Raw genomic sequence first — 16339 nt, forward strand, 5'->3', positions numbered from 1 at the left:
AAATTGAAGGGTGTAAGATATAACCTCCAAAATGGGTATTAGCCAAAACACATTTACACTAATCTTTTCTCTTCATACTAAATGCATTCGTATTTAACATAGGTGTATTTGAACTAAGCAATGCTTGTTTACCATTTTCAATGTATGGGGGGAAGGTGCAGAACTTGAAAAAGTCACTCTAGACAATTATCTAGCCCTGCCTACAGTGCTGGGAGTCCAGTCAACACTCCATTCCCATCAGTCGCAAGGAGCATTTCAACAACAGACACTACAGTGTGGGAACAGTGATGAGAGTGGTCCTAACACCGTGGGAAGCAGGAAGCCAGGGGAAGGATGGAGAGCTCATTACTCCAAGGTACTCTACAAGAAATACTGGATTATATGCATTTGTATTATTATTAAGGTGATGTAGAAAAGAGCAGAAAGGATGGGAGGAGGAAGTGAAATGGGAAGGAAGGGCAGAGAGAATGGGAAAAATGGCAGTCAAGATGAAAGACAAAGAGGAGAGGAGGCAAACGAAAAGGGTGGGGGGAGAGAGGAGAAGCAAGATGGGAAAAATCCATATTACAAGAAAAGCTTATGGCCAAGATTTTCCAGAGTGCCCAGTAGTTTTGGGTACTCAGTTTTAGGTATATCTGATATCTTGTGAGGTCTGTTTTTAAGGAGGCCAGTGCTCTGCAATTTTTGAAGATAGAGTCCCGTTGGAAGTGTCTCAAATGGGGCACCCGAAAACTACAGGCATCCAAAAATCACAGGTCAATTTTGAAAATTGTGTCCAAAGTCACAAACATGAGGCAGTAGTTCTCACTGCTTGAATCTGCTCTACGTGGGACAGAAGTACCAGAAGTAATAAGAACGCACTAATTCAAATGAACTAAGCTAGAAAAAAAATGAAGAATAGAACTATGAGACAAAGAGCAAGAAGAGATTTCTTTTAGCATTTAAATGCTTTTAGATTGTGTCTAGGTTTAAGATTTTCGAGGTGATGGCCTGAACCTCAGATGAACTGAAGCTCAAATCTTTCAGTAAATCCAACTTTCCCCTCTGATTTCTCCTGTAATTTGCAAATCCCATACAATGCAATTCCAGTTATAGCTTCCTACCAGATGTTTGTAGCTGGACCTCATTAGGGCCTAAGCAGCCAGACTACAATAACCACCTCTCTTGGATGTCTGTTTAAAATATCCCAGTAGGGAGAATAAGAGCCACTTGACTTCTAAACACCAGCTACACAACTTGGAGCAAATGGACAAGTATTCCATGTAACATTTTATTTTTTATTTAAGAATGATTGATACTAAGACTTTGATCCTACAAGTCCTTGCATGATGTACAACAGGAAGCACATGCCTCTTTCAAGTGAGGGCTGCAGTATGCACAGTACCCTACTCTGAACAGAAGTCAGCCTCAAATTCCTGTTTCCATGCTCGGAAGAGTGCACAAGAGAAAATGGATTTGCCTGAGGGAACTTAGCATGCAAAGGAGGCGCTTAGCTATGTGTTCTCTCCTCAGCCCACACTAGCCAGATAGGCAAAAAGCACTTGCTGGCTGTGCAGCACCATCCTCATTATTGCAATACAGAGTTCCCCTGTGTGCTCCCTGTCCTGTTCCTCACTTTTTTTACCCTGCTCTGATATGCCCAAAACACCAAACCTGTCCTTACAGGATCAGGCCTGTGTCTTATATTCTAGCTGACTTTTAGCGGCAGAAAGAGTTTGTATTCATGCATTGGCCAGGTATAATGTAGCAGGGGACAGTATAGGCACTGCTACATTGTTAAAAAAATATATATATACTATAATGTTGTTTCTCTAACGATTCTTGCAGATCTGTCTGGAGGCAGAGAAGAAACCCAGTTGAATTACTAATGCTGAATTCCAGGGATGCTTTCGGAGTGAAATTTGTTGTATAGTATGAGTGGCAATTAATTCATTTTGGACTATTTTCCACTAAGTTCACAACTTTATTATAGCAGCTATAATATGACCTAGTTAGGAGATTTTTGATGAACAACCTGATAAGAGAGAATTTTGGGTTGATAAATCAGAGTGGATTAAAATCATGAAGCCAGAGCTAAAGTGACTAATTGAAGTTGCTGCTAAATCTACAAGTAATTGGGAGTTGTATAAGCGGTGCAGAAGAAGTCCAATATTACTAGAGTAAATGTTTATCAAAACTCTGAAGCTACTACATAAACAATAAGAACCATAAGCACAACATAGCTCCTCTATCCAAACAATGCAAAGCCATGTAGCCATGTAAGGAGATATAATGAAAGTAACACAAGGTTACGTATATATTTGTCCTCACATAATACCTGAATCTACAGTATAAACTAAAATCCATGAAGACCTGTCTCCAAAAAGTCTAACAGTTGAAGTCAGAGATGTTAAAGTCCCCCTAGTCACTTAGTCCAGCCTCCTCCCAATTAAAAGATATACACAACCTTTTTTCGTATAGCTAGGGCCCTACCAAATTCATAGTCCATTTCAGTTAATTTCACGGTCATAAGATTTTAAAAACCATAAATTTCATGATTTCTGCTATTTAAATTTGAAATTTCACTGTGTTGTAATTGTAGGGGTCCTGACCCAAAAAGGAGTTGTGGGGCAGAGGGCACAAGGTTATTGTAGGTGGGGTTGCGGTACTGCTACCCTTACTTCTTGGCTGCTGCTGGCAGCAGCGCTGCCTTCAGAGCTGGGCAGCTGGAGAGTGGCGGCTGCTGGCCAGGAGCTCAGCTCTGCAGGCAGAGCCGCCACCAGCAGCAGCTCAGAAGCAAGGGTGGCATGGTATGGTATTGCCACCCTTACTTCTGCGCTGCTGCTGACAGGACACTGGGGGCTCGGCTAACAGCCGTTGCTCTCCAGCTGCCCAGATTTGAAGGCAGCGCAGAAGTAAGGGTGGCAATACTACAAACCCCCTAAAATAACTTTGTGACCCTTCTGCAACTCCTTTTTGGGTCAGGACCCCCAATTTCAGAAACTCTGATCTCCCCCATGAAATCTGTATAGTATAGGGTAAAAGCACACAAAAGACCAGATTTCACGATGGGAGACCAGATTTCACCATCTGTGATGCGTTTTTCATGGCTGTGAATTTGGTAGATCCCTACGTATAGCAAAATACTATATATTGTATTTCTGCGGTATCTTTCTATCAGTGGTGATTGTTGGTTTCTTTAGAATAAATAAATGAAAAATCTAAAGAAATAACTAATCTTGTTTTTTCCATAATAAACAAAATTAAGATTCAACACGATATATGGTTAAGGACAAAGAACAGTGTATTTATATAGCTTTCACAGTGCACTAGGTACTTTAAAGACAAGGTTCCTGCACTGAAGAGTTTATAGTGTAAATAGAAAAATAATGTACAAATGAAATACAAAGGGTGCAACAAAAAGCCATGTGATCCATCAGAGGAGAAGGCTAGCTGGTTCCATGATCTTTTTTTAAAGAGCTTGGGTTTTTTTGGAGGGGGGGGGGTTCCTAATATCTCTTTTTAGTACTTTGCTGAGGGGAAGGTTGGGGTAAACACACCCTTTGGGGAAAACGTGCTTTAAGGAGGGCCTTGGTAGAGAGGGCAAGGGGCAGGATGGACTGGTTCAGGAAAGATGCACCAGGATACATAGGTGCTGGAGCTAAGGGTAGGGTGACCAGACAGCAAGTGTGAAAAATCGGGACGGGGGTGGGAGGTAATAGGAGCCTATATAAGAAAAAGACCCAAAAATCGGGACTGTCCCTATAAAATCGGGACATCTGGTCACCCTAGCTAAGGGTGCTGTCGCATCCCCTGGCTTGAAGTGGTTTCCATCATATGCAGGATTTACAATTTGGTTCAATGGCTCTCAGCACCCCCACTTTACAAATTGTTCCTTCACCCCTGCCAGGGTAGGTGTTTACCTAGAAGGATGGAGGCAAGAGTGGGAGGACACCAATGGGGCAGGCTGTAATGTGGTTGGACAAAGTGAAGAGGACAAGCTGAGGAACAAAAAGAGCAGAGTGAGAGGCAAGATCTAAGTTGTGAAGGGCTTTGAAAACTGGATGGGTTATTACTATTACCACTTTAAAACATGCCTAGGGAGGACTGGATGGCTCAGGAAACAGGCAATGGGATACAGAACCTACACCTCTAAGTACATGGGTCAAATCCAGCCCAGATTATTAAAGACAAAGTACTTACCAGCTGGTGGATCCACAAAAGGCCTTGGTCACCTAAACCCCAGACTTAGGCACCTCGGTCAAAGTTTTGGCTCCACTGCAATCCACAAAACTCCCTGTAGTTGCCTAAACTCATTTGGCACCTAATTTTTTCAGCATAAAAGTTCCCTAGGCACATATGTTTCTGCCTCTGGGTATGTGCACTGCTGCCTTCTAATAAGTGTCCAGATGCCTCTCTCCTACCTAAACCCCAGAGCAATCCACGAACTGGTGGGAGAAAGGCATTTAGCTGCCTTGGTCAGGCAAGGCCTAATCCAGAAGATGTACTCACAGGGCACCCACTGGATCAGGTCCCATTCAAAAGCAAGCTAGAGAAAGAGGAGGTGGTGCCCATCTTATAACTTTTAGCTCAGTTGTTAGAGTAATCCCTGGGGATGTGGGAAACCCAGGTTCAATAACCACCTGGAGTGGGAGAAGAGAGAGAATGACTCCATATCCCAATGGTTAGGACACCTAGAAAGTAAGAGACCCAGGGTCCCATCTCCACTGGTCCAAATCACTCTTTCATTATTTATCCACAGTGGAACAGTTTCAACAGGAGGGAGGAGGGGAGCCCCACATCAGACTATCTCATACCGTAGTGGTTAGATGTGGGAGGCTCCTGTTCAGATACTTTCTCCCCCTGTGGCAGAGAGGCGGGGGAACTGAACTAGTGTCTCCCATATCCCAGGCGAGGGCTCTAACCACTGGGTTGAAAGTTATAAGGTGGGCTTCACCATCCCCTCCTCCTTCTCTGGCTGTTTAGTGTGAAGTCAGGGAGGCCCCTAACTCATTCCCAAAGACAGACCTTAGGACCTAAGCCACTTGATGCCAGGCAACTGGTTCTCATTCATCAATTGCTAAGCAGAGCTAGGTGCCTCCCTGGAGCCCGGACCACCTGTCTTTGGGAGGGGGTGGAGCTTAGCACACACCCTTCTCGTCGGCACCTCCCATTCGCTAGCTTTGGTGGCTCTCCACCTACCATGTTGGCTTTCTTAGGCACCCATCTCTCCCCATTCATTCCATAGGGAACCTAAGCACCTAACTCAGGCGTTGGGGAGTGCACTGTTGTTCCTGGATTTTCTAAGTGCCATGACACTGTCTTGCAACATCTAAGTCCCATTTGTGGCTCCTACCCTGTGAATTTAGTTGGTGATTTCAGTCCTTTTCTTATCTGACAGGTATCCACATCACTAACATCTCACCCTCTCAGCAGGCATTCCTTGGTGCTATTACCTGCATTATCAGAGACACCAAGGTTAAATGAAAAGAAGAGATGATGCTATCTTCTCATTCCTGGAGGTTTCCCTACCGGCAGAGGCACATTGGCTGGGTAAAACAAAGAAGCTTTTACTGCCTGTGTTGTGCTTATCACCCTAATAATTCATTCCACTGACTTCAGTGGGGCTGCTCTTGATTTACACTGGTGTAACCGAGATAAGAGTCAATCCCAAATCTCATGTTTAATTGTTGGAAGAAAAACTATATCCACAACACAAGAGAGTTCCCTTCTGCTGTGGAGATGGCAATCAAATTATAATATGATCACTTCCTGATATATCAGCTACTTGGCTAGAAATATTTATATCAGCCATGGATTCAGATTCTAAGGCCTGGTCTACACTGCAAAGTTAGGTCAATGTAAGCTGCCTCAGACTGACCTAGTTGTGCATGTGTATACACTTAAATTTGTCTCCCACCCAGGTAAACGCCCTGTTGTGGTGACACAGTAACACCATCTCCCTGAGCGGCGTTAAGCTAGGGTTGATGTACTGAGGTTGATGCACCACACGTGTAGACACTGTGTTACTTATGTCAACTCTAACAGTCCTCCAGCAGCTGTTCCACAATACCAGACACTAACCGTTCTGGTCACCATTGTGAACTCCACTGCCCAAGGTCACGGGAGATCAATGAGATCCTGCAAGCCAGTGCTGTATCAGACCGTGAGCAAAGGGCCTGGAGGGTGAACACTGCACACAGCCTGAATGAGGAAAAAGCAGACAGGAGAAAGGCCCAGGCATGGGCGGCGGGTATCAGAGGCTGGGGGAGTCTGCACCTCCCCAAAGAGCCAGGCGTAGCCTGCCCACACTCTGCCCCCAGCCCTCCTGCTTCCACTCAGCATGGCTCCAGTCTCCTGGAGTAGCCCCAGCTCGGGCTGTGCCACCCACCCTCCCAGTGCTCGGAGGCTGGGGCTGCGCTGCCCGCTCTGGGGTTGGGAGCACTAGCGTATGTGCCGCTTGGGGCCAGCGGCTGCGGGGGGGGGGCCTCTGGGCTCTGGCAGGGGGCACGGGGCCTTGGGTGGAAGGGGCAGGGCTGGGGGCTAGCCTCCCCCAGCCAGTGGTTCACGCGCTGCCCATGGGCCCAGGAGGCCCAGTAGGAAAAGGAGAGGGAGATACACCAGGAGATAATGGAGCTTCCCCAGCAGCACACACAGATGCTGCAGATTCTTGTGGACCTACAGGTTCAACAATCACAGTGTTGCCTCCCTTTGCAATGCATGCAGAACTCCACTGCAGCACTTCCCTTCCCCCTCTACCCCCAACATTCCACGTGGCATCAGGGGCTACATCCCTACCTCTACCACTGCACTCCAGGGGACATTAAGGACAACTACAGCTTCACATACAGCAACGGTGGCTTTCACAGGTTAGCATGTAGGTAAGATGGACATGAATTTTCTTTCACTTGGTTAAATTCTGTTCCATATCATTTATTAAGTTTTTAATGTATTTCCTTTTAAATTGAACAGATTTTTCTTTGCACTGGTTTTGTTAATGAAAAAAATTCTATTTGCAAAATAATTCATCTTTATTAGCTCACAACATATGCTGCAGAGTGCCTAGAAGTTCTGATAGCACCCGCTTACTTGTTACTGTACAGTCTGACACAACTCATAGGATCAGTGACATGGTGTAATAATCATAGATATACAGCAAGCACCACAGAATAAATAGGTGCACTGACAGTGTTATATTCATAGGTGTGAACCAACACCACACAATTACTAACAGGCCCAAAACAGGAAAGCCAGGTTGAACACAGTACACCACAATGCATTACTGTGGTTCACTGTTAAAGTGCTCTTCCAAAGCCTCCCTGACTCATATAGCTCCATGTTGAGCTCTTCTAATAGCCCTTGTGTCTGTCTGTTCACACTCAGCAGAGAGCCATTCCACCTCTGCCCTCCACCCCGGGGTGGCAGCTTTTCCCCCTCTGCTTCACTGGTTTGATGCAGAACATAGCAGGCAGCTGTAACCACTGGGACTTTTTTTCCCATTGAGATCCAATCTTGTGAGCAAACACTGCCAGCAACCCTTCATTCTACCCAAAGCACATTCAACTGTCATTCTGCACCTGCTGAGCCGGTAGTTGAATCTTTCCTTGGTGCTGTCGAGGTGGCTGGTGTACGGCTTCATGAGACAAGGGGAGCAAGGGTCATTTCAACATCACCAGTGGTAATCTGCCACTTGGGAAAGGAAGTCCCAGCTTGTAGCTGTCTGAACAGTCCTGTGTTCTCAGAGATGAGAGTGTCATGCACCTTCCCTGACCGGCCAGCACTGATGTCGGTGAAGTGGCCCTGGTGATCGACCAATGCTTGCATAACCATGGAAAAGTAGCCCTTTTTGTTGATGTGTTCTGTGGCAATGTGATCTGGTGCCAAAATAGGGATATGGATCCTGTCTATTGCTCCACAGAAGTTTGGGAACCCCATTGCTGCAAAGCCATCCACTATGTCCTGCACACCAGAGTCACAGTCCTGCATAGCAGGACATGATTAATAGTCCTGAATACTTGCATGACAAAGGTCGTCACAATGGATTTTTCAACTCCAAAATGATTTCCCACTGGATGGCATCAATATGGCATTGAACGTTTCCAAAGTACTATTGCCACTTACTTGTCCACTGTCAAGGCAGCTCTCCTCCTAGTGTCCCTGTACTGGAGGGGTGGGGTGAGCTCCGCATACAGATCCAGGAATGTGGCCTGCGCATCCGAAAGTTCTGCAGCCACCACTCATCGTCCCAAGCCTCCATTACGATGTGATTCCCACCAGTCAGTGCTTGTTTCTTGGGCCCAGAAGTGGCGCTCCACCATCTGTAGCTGCTCCATGAATACCACTAACAACCTTGAACTGGCTCTTGCTATGGCCCACAGCTATCTGTCCTCCAAGAAATAGTCCGGTTCCCCACAAATCAGTGGGTTCTTCTTACGGCTCTGCAAGTATCAGAGGATCGTGCGTCCTGTGCTTGCAACGCTTATGACAATAGTGCAGACCTGTGTAGACTCCTTGCTTCTGTCAGAAATGGCGGATAGCGAGGAGGGCTGTGCCGTTTTGTGAGATTTTTAAATATGGCATGAAAATTATGGGATGTAGATGACATTATGGGATGGAGACAGTTGCATACTGGGAAGTTGACCCCTTGCGCCCAGTCACCCTGATGACTTGTTTCTGCCCCACCATGCATTGCCAAAACTTCCCAAAGTGCATTGGATGGTGGCGGGTTGCACACTGGGATCCCTACCCACGGTGCACCACACTGTGCATCAACACAAGCACTCCTGATGAGTACGCACAGCACCACTGCAAAGAGCCAAGCATGCATGGAAGCGATATACTAACTGCATCAGCTTTATGCCAATGTAACTTGCATTGGTGAAAGTTTTTGTAGTGCAGACATGGGCCTTAACCATGCCTCTTTTCTCTCGAGCACTGACCTGACATTGATCAGCATCTTTACCGTCCAAAAAACCCAAATATTCTGCATTAAGCACATTTTTGATACACAAAAGACAATTCCGTTTTTGGATGTGTGTGTGTGAATTTAATGGAATGTATGAGCAGGATTAAGAGAATAAAATTAACCAGTCTTTATAGCATCTAACAATATAGCACAGGGAGGGAAACTCTCCCCAAAAACTCACCTTATCACTTAGTGTTGGATCATTCAATGAGTAGAGTTTGTTTGTAATATCTTTACCGATAAGATACCTAAATATTTCATAAAGGAATGGTTCAGATTCCAGAAAGTAAGTCAGTCGTTCCCTGGACCAGCACAGAAACTTACAGTTGTCATCTGCAGTAATGGTGACCTAAGAAAACATATGTACAGAATTAACACCGCTTTATTGTTTGAAAAACAGGTCACACCAGATTTTAATTTGGGGATGCAGCAAAAATAACTAGTGCAATCATGACTCAACCCATGTATATCCCATAAGATATATACCACCTACAAGTTTAAAGGCACCCAAGATGCTTCTTATTGTATTTTTTAAATTTCCATTATTTATAAGTGCAGTAAATGTTTTCAGCTGAGATTTTCCCCCCCATTTTTCATTTGTTTAATGGACTGGCGGAAGTGTATGCCATGAGAATTCTTCCCTCACCAAATAGAGTTGTCTCCATAAATACAGTTAATATCAGCATTTGTAATCTAGAGATATATTTAGGAATAAAATATAAGGAACACACCTTTTAATTCCATTGAAATTCATTGGACATAAAACAATCAAATTAAATCCAGTGACCTTAATGCAATTCCCATCTAATTATATGAGAGCTAAATTTGTTCTAGGAAGATTTTTGGAAGGATAGTGTGGAAAAATCTCTTTACTCATGTGAATAGTCCCACTGATGTTCTAAGACTACTTACGTAAGTAAAATTACTCATAGTTACTACGTGTACGCACAGTTAGTATATGAAAAAGATATTATGAGTGATATGTTAATGTTTTGAAATCTCATACAAATTGTTACAGCTTGATTTGCCCTGTCATCAGCTACAACAGAATTCATGACCTTTTCATAAAGGCAAGCCTTCGATACTTGTTCTAAACAATCAAATCAATTAGTCATCAGTAGTACTGCTATGGAAGTTGCAGAGACGTTTACATCCCTTTTCAGGAAGACAATTACAGACTTATAAACACTTGAGTGGGTCTTGCATTCTAGCCAGAAGAGGGCAGTGGCACGCAAAAACCACTATATCACAGTTCAGTACTGCTGTAGCCATATTTAAATCACTTATTTTACAAAAACAAGTAAACAATTAAAAGTAGGAATCATATGGCTACTTCTTTTCTAAGTTACTTGTAGCCTTTTTTTCTCCTTAAAATAAATTAAAGAGGTATAAGTCTCAGAAGGTGAGGGAACACTGCCACATACTATATACAGTTTTTAGGTGATACATTTTAGTCTCCATTTTTTGTAATAGTTCTTAAAAGTACAGGTTTGGGAAGAGTATTTGTTCATCAGCACAGCCAGCAGATGGAGCACAAAAGGTTCTATAGATCATTTAAATATAAGTTCTGCATAAACATTCCTGATGAGATTTTTTTATTTAAGGTCAGAGTATTGAGATTAAAAACAAAACAAAAACCTAGAAAGCGAAGGACATACAATACTAGATTATAATAATTTTAAGGTAGGTGAAATTTGATGTTAAACTATTTCCCTTCAATAGCATGAATCAATGTTTGATCATCTTCTAAAGGAGAGATTGCATGACGAGGACTGCAAGTGTACAGGATTCCTTTAGTGAATATATCTTCACAACCATCTCTCCTTGCCCCTATGCCGAGTTCTTGACTGGAACATATTATCTCAATCACTGACTTAGATGCCATACCAACCCTGCCTCCCTTCCTGGCATGAGGAGAGTCACAGTCCAGTAACTATTGCACAATCATAGTTAGGAATAATAACATGTTAAGGAACTAGCAAAACATCTGGTACTGATTTTAGTATTTTGGGTAGAAAACCTTCCCTCCTTAATATTTTGTTATCTGCTGCACACCAATGTATAATACTTTCAGCCATCTGTTCATCTTCCAGAGCTTCTAAAGCAACATAAGCTAAACTGAGAAAAAAGCCACTGTTATTCTGCATAAGAGGGTCTGCATGGGGAGTTATACCAGTAAAACTATAGTGGTACAATTATACTGGTATAGTAATTCTGGGAAATTTCCCCATGTAGCCAGGACCCTTAGAAACCATGATCACTGCACACAGCATGCAGATAGAAAGATAGGGAATTTCTGAGACAACAGCTTTGTTCTATAACATGGCAGGAAAGGCTTGATACAACTCCTACTGAAGTTAATGAGCATCTTTCCATTGACTGTAATGGGAATCAGATCAAGCAATAGGATCAAGTCCGAAGAGATGTTATAGCCACACCGTTTTCCTTCAGAGGGCAAGGCCACCAACTGTCAGTCACGTTAATCTCTGTTGGCGTTACTCTGGATTCACACCAATGTCATGAGATCAGATTGTAAACTCTTTGGGGCAGGGACAGTCTTTGTGTTCTGCATTTGTACAGCGCCTAGTACAATGAGCTCCTGGTCCATGACTAGGGCTCCTAGATGATACAATAATACAAATAATAATGTCGCTCTAGGTTATAGTATCAGATCGGCTAAACCTAAAATGAGAACCCCTAAGATCACTTCCTGTCTCCAGTGTGGTACTCTATGGCATGTTATACTAGGCGTCAATGCCTGCAGCCCTCACTTATGTGATGCTCAGGGGTGAAAGTAATATAAAAGACATACTGGTACGGGGGCCTCTCCCAGCCAGCCCTTCCACGCTGCCTGGCCCACGCTGCCTGGGGCTCTAGCAGCGATTTAAAGGGCCCAGGGCTCCGGCCGCTGCTGCGGTAGTGGCGGTGGCGGACAGGAGCCCTGGGCATTTTTAAATCGCCGGGCCCTGGTACAGCTACCCCTTTTGCGCCCCTCACCCCCGTCGGTGGCCCTGGGGAGGGGGCAAAAGGGGCAGCGACGTTAAAGTGCTGTTGGCTGTGTACGGGCTGATACCAGCGGCCACTTCTTACTGGTATGCTGTACCGGTCCACTTTCACCTCTGGTTATGCTCCTGTAGAAGTCACTGGGAGTTTTGTCTGAATATAGACTAAGTTTTGCTCTTAATCATAAGGATGATTTTTGTGTGCATGTGTTCAAAAAGGAGGTCTGCTCCTTATAGACATCTCATATAATAAATTAGATTTACATTTTTGGGAACACAAAAAGGAAATAAATGCATAAAGTGACTCAAATATAAGTAATTACTGCTGAATGACAACTGTAATATATGCACACATTAGCTTTTTTTTATTGAACACATTTAAAGGGACACCAACTTCATACTTGTAATAGTTTTTTTTTAAAAGCAGATACAACCAATTCCTAAAATTACTATAACTAAAAGAGTTTAAAGGGGGGAAAATATTTTTTCAGATTTTTTCTTTGTGCATTTGACAACATGTTGCATACAGCCAGTTTCATACTTTCCCAGTAGAGTCAGTTAAGCCCAGATCCCACAAATACCCACCCACAGGGACTACTCAGGTGCTTAAAGTGAAGTATGTGCATGTTTGCAAGATCACAGCCTTAATTGTGAGCGTGACACATACACAATAGTAGAAAGGGGAAAAATTAAAAATATAAAAAAGTGTGATTGTAAACCAGGGGAACCAGAGGCAGATGTAGTACTTGAAATTCAATTTTTTAAAAAACTTGCTAGATTTCAGTTCAATGGCATCTTTTTAACCTAGACATATGTCACTCAACATTTTGTTGACAATTCCAAACCTCTTTCTAATTTATATGTCCTGCACAGGGAGTGCAGATCCTATTAAACAGAATTAAAGTATATGAACCGTAGGGGGAAAAAATAGCATAGAACAAGCCAATACTGAGGTTTGTCAGTGAAAAAACTAATGCCATTTTGAAATGAACTACTAGTCAGGAGTATCTTTTAAATGGCCCAACATTAAATATAAAAAAAACCTAGCAAAACTGTGTAAGTCAATAAATTCACTGTTCATTAAGTTCATATCCAGTGACAGCCAAATAGAAACATACCTGGAATTTCTCACACCTGTTCATCTGAGTTGATCGAAATTCAGGAGAATCTATAAAGGCACAGGGGTAAATATTATGCAGAAAATGCCCTCGATAGGAGACCTTCATTCTGATGATAAAAATATTTGTTAGAACAACATATAAAAACCATAAGGTAGAATAACAATCTAAATTTGAATATGATTATTGACAATGATAATACAGAACTCAGAGAGGTAACTGCATCCAGGGAATTTTCACCAAACATCTGACCTAGTTGTCAGCCAAATAAACTAAGTTTTGTCAAAACTCTCATTGATTCTAAAGGGAGCAGTATCACACCTTAAAACAGGTGACATGGTTTGAAATAATAAGGAGCTGTGTGAATAATGGATTTTTTTTTTGTTTTGCTACCAATTCCAAAACAAAAACAAACAAACAGCACTGTTGCGGGTCAACAGAAATTTTTTTGGACATTTTTGGTGAATATTTTGTCTCAGTTTCAACCATTTTAAAAAGCTTTTTATTTTTTTTCCATCAAAATTAAAGAGAAGCAATTGTCCAAAGAGAAATTTCAAAATGAAGTTGTTTTGAAATGAAAAATTGAAACACTGTTGAGAAAAATGTCAAAATGAAAAGGTTTGGGTTTTTTATTTATTTACTTATTAGGGTTTATTTCCACTCCAACAATTCAGCAAAGCCTACACAAATTCACTAAACAGTCTAGTGTTGTCGAATCTGAATATTTCACTGAAAAAGAGTTTTGGCCAAAAAAATTGCCCAAGTCTACCCAGAAGGCAGCACCCAGTATGCAGAATACTACATCTATCAGATGTCCTCTAAATACCTTGGGTTTGATCCACCCGCAAAGTGACATAGGGTGGATCAAACCCTAGGGAAAGAGGATAGATGGTGGTACCACAACTTACAAGGGAATATCAGCTTTAAACTCCAGCTAGAACTTATGAATCCAGCTAGAAGTTATGAAGTTATGAATCAGCGCATCTCCAATCAGTTCCTGGCCAATGGGAGGTGCAGGGGCGGCGCTTGCGGGTGGAGGCAGCATGCAGAGCTGCCTAGCCGCATCTCCGCCTAGCAGCAGCAGGGACAGGTCGCCACTTGCAGGGAGCCACCCGAGGTGAGCGTCCCCCCTGGATCTGGTACTCCGAAACCCCTCCCGTGCCCCACTCCTCAGCCCCCCTGCACTCTGAACCCCTCGTGGCCATTTCTCCCCATGTCACCGCTTCCAGGGAGCCACTCAGAGCCAGGTAGGAAGCTTGCCGGCCCCATGCCCACCGGACTATAAACCTGACTTTCTATGAAGATTAGAAATGTCGGTTTATAGAGCTTTCCAGTTGGTACAGGGCTGGATAACACAGCTTTTACTGTATATTGTGAACAATTATTTTTAAAATGACCTTCCTTTGAATTTGTTTTTCATTCCACCATCATGCAATACACAAGACTTTCCCAAACTTTATGCAGCACATACTTTCCCTTTAGCAGGATACTTAGTCGATCATCAACTGATGTTTTGTCCTCTGCAGCATATGCTTGACCTGTTTTTAAAGTCTGAATGTTGCAGAATTGTCCAGTTAATCTCTTGAACAGTTCTGGAGGTACATGGAGTGGTTCAAACATTCTCTTGTACAGACTACTGAACTCCTTCTCTATCTTGATCTGGAATGCAACAACAGTCATCATAAAGGAGAATGGGTCAATGAAGAAACAGAAGTGCAAGATTATTTTTCAGTTCCACAGGTTCCTATAAAAGTTCGCCATTTGCCAAAATGGTTGTAGCCAAGATACTTCAGGTTTTGTCTACATATAGGGCAGGAAAGAACTGGCATCTGTCCACAAATGTTGACTCTTAGATGGTGACCACAGCACTTGTTTATGCAGAGCTAAAATTGGGTCGAGATGGTATGCTGGCACTTTAAGTATCTTTTCCATACCAGTAGAATTTGAACTGATTTAAATAGTCACTCTGGATTTACACTGCCGTAAGAACAAATCGAGTTTGGCCCAGAACGGCATCTGGAACATCAGGACCCCTGTGTCTTTCACTATGCATCCCTGCCTCAGGACAGAATGAGGGAGCACCTTTGATCCTTCATATTCATGGCTTGTATGCAGAGGGAGAGCAGGCCCGCAAGCCCTGAAAACAGAGCCAGCATGCAGAAACCCACCATAAGCACATGTCATGAGCGAGGAAGAAGCCACTGCCAGATGAACATCCCACTCTTGGGAGCCCACCCAAACTTCAGCTGCAGGGAAGAGGGAAAGGAAGCTGGCTGAAATCCTAAGCCTGAAAGTATTTCCTGAACGAAGGCAACTGGGAAGGAGATAGCAGCTAGTGCTTTGGGTCCTTGTCTACCACAAAACACAGGAAAGCTTGAGCAGAGATCTGCTTGGTGGTGGAACAGGACACACAGATGAAGGGTGTGGACATCAGAGAATAAAAAAGGAAGTAAATATATTCAGAATGGAAAATAAAGAAAAACTGATAAACAAAAGTATAGGTAGGGCTGGTAGCACCACCTATTATTAATGTTGCCCAACACTTCCCATTATAAGACCCCAATTTCAGTCACTTATAACTTAAACCACTTTGGCTGAAATTTCCCATGCCAGGTGTCTGCCTCCAGCTCAATTGTTGTGGAAAATTTCATCCAAAACAGGTCAGTCATTTCCAAGAATGAGACTAAGGAAAATAAAATTATTTGTCAATGTTAAAAATATTCTAGTGACCTTTTCGTTTGAAAGGTCCCTATGCTTTGGAATAGGGACTTTAAATTTGACAGGGAGGTGGCCTTTGTGTCAGGGATGCGCTTTTTGCCATCACTGTGAAAATCCGTCCAAATTTGGCCAAGTTATATTTCTCAAAGTCACATTTGCACATGTTCAGTTGAAATTTTCTATAGCTTAACAGCAAAAAGTCTTGAAAGATTCTATCCTCACTGAGCATGCTCGAGGCCTGTCACAGCTCCTTGTGCTGACCAGATAACACATGTGCCAGCCCTACAGAGCAATGGAGCATGTTCCAGTCCAGGGGCAAAGCTAGGCTAGGCTTTTAGCTATGGCTGCTCCTGGCTAGGGTTTGTCCAGGCACTGGCACTGAGAACAGGGAAGTGGTCTCTCCTGTGCTCTCAGTGACCCCCGCCCCCTACTCTGTTGGCACCCAGGCAACATAGTGGAAGGAATAGTCTGATTCTAATGCAGAGGGGACAAGAGCCAGACATAGGGCATTGTGAGTGAGGGCCAGGGAGTGGGTTGGGACATGGAGCCTGAGGGTG

General features: G+C 43.3%; 1 protein-coding gene across 1 annotated transcript in view; it reads right to left on the reverse strand.

The window, feature by feature from the left end:
* The window catches only part of BVES (blood vessel epicardial substance), a 47785-nt gene that overhangs the window by 10238 nt on the left and 21208 nt on the right, over nt 1-16339 (reverse strand). Inside the window, exons 3-5 of the mRNA XM_065401303.1 lie at nt 14536-14723; nt 13065-13173; nt 9126-9293 (exon numbers count right to left, since the gene is read on the reverse strand). Of these exons, the coding sequence (XP_065257375.1) occupies nt 9126-9293; nt 13065-13173; nt 14536-14723 (465 nt within the window). The remainder of the gene's footprint in view (nt 1-9125; nt 9294-13064; nt 13174-14535; nt 14724-16339) is intronic.

Source organism: Emys orbicularis, chromosome 3 (genome assembly GCF_028017835.1).
Source record: "Emys orbicularis isolate rEmyOrb1 chromosome 3, rEmyOrb1.hap1, whole genome shotgun sequence".
Classification (NCBI taxonomy): domain Eukaryota; kingdom Metazoa; phylum Chordata; order Testudines; family Emydidae; genus Emys; species Emys orbicularis.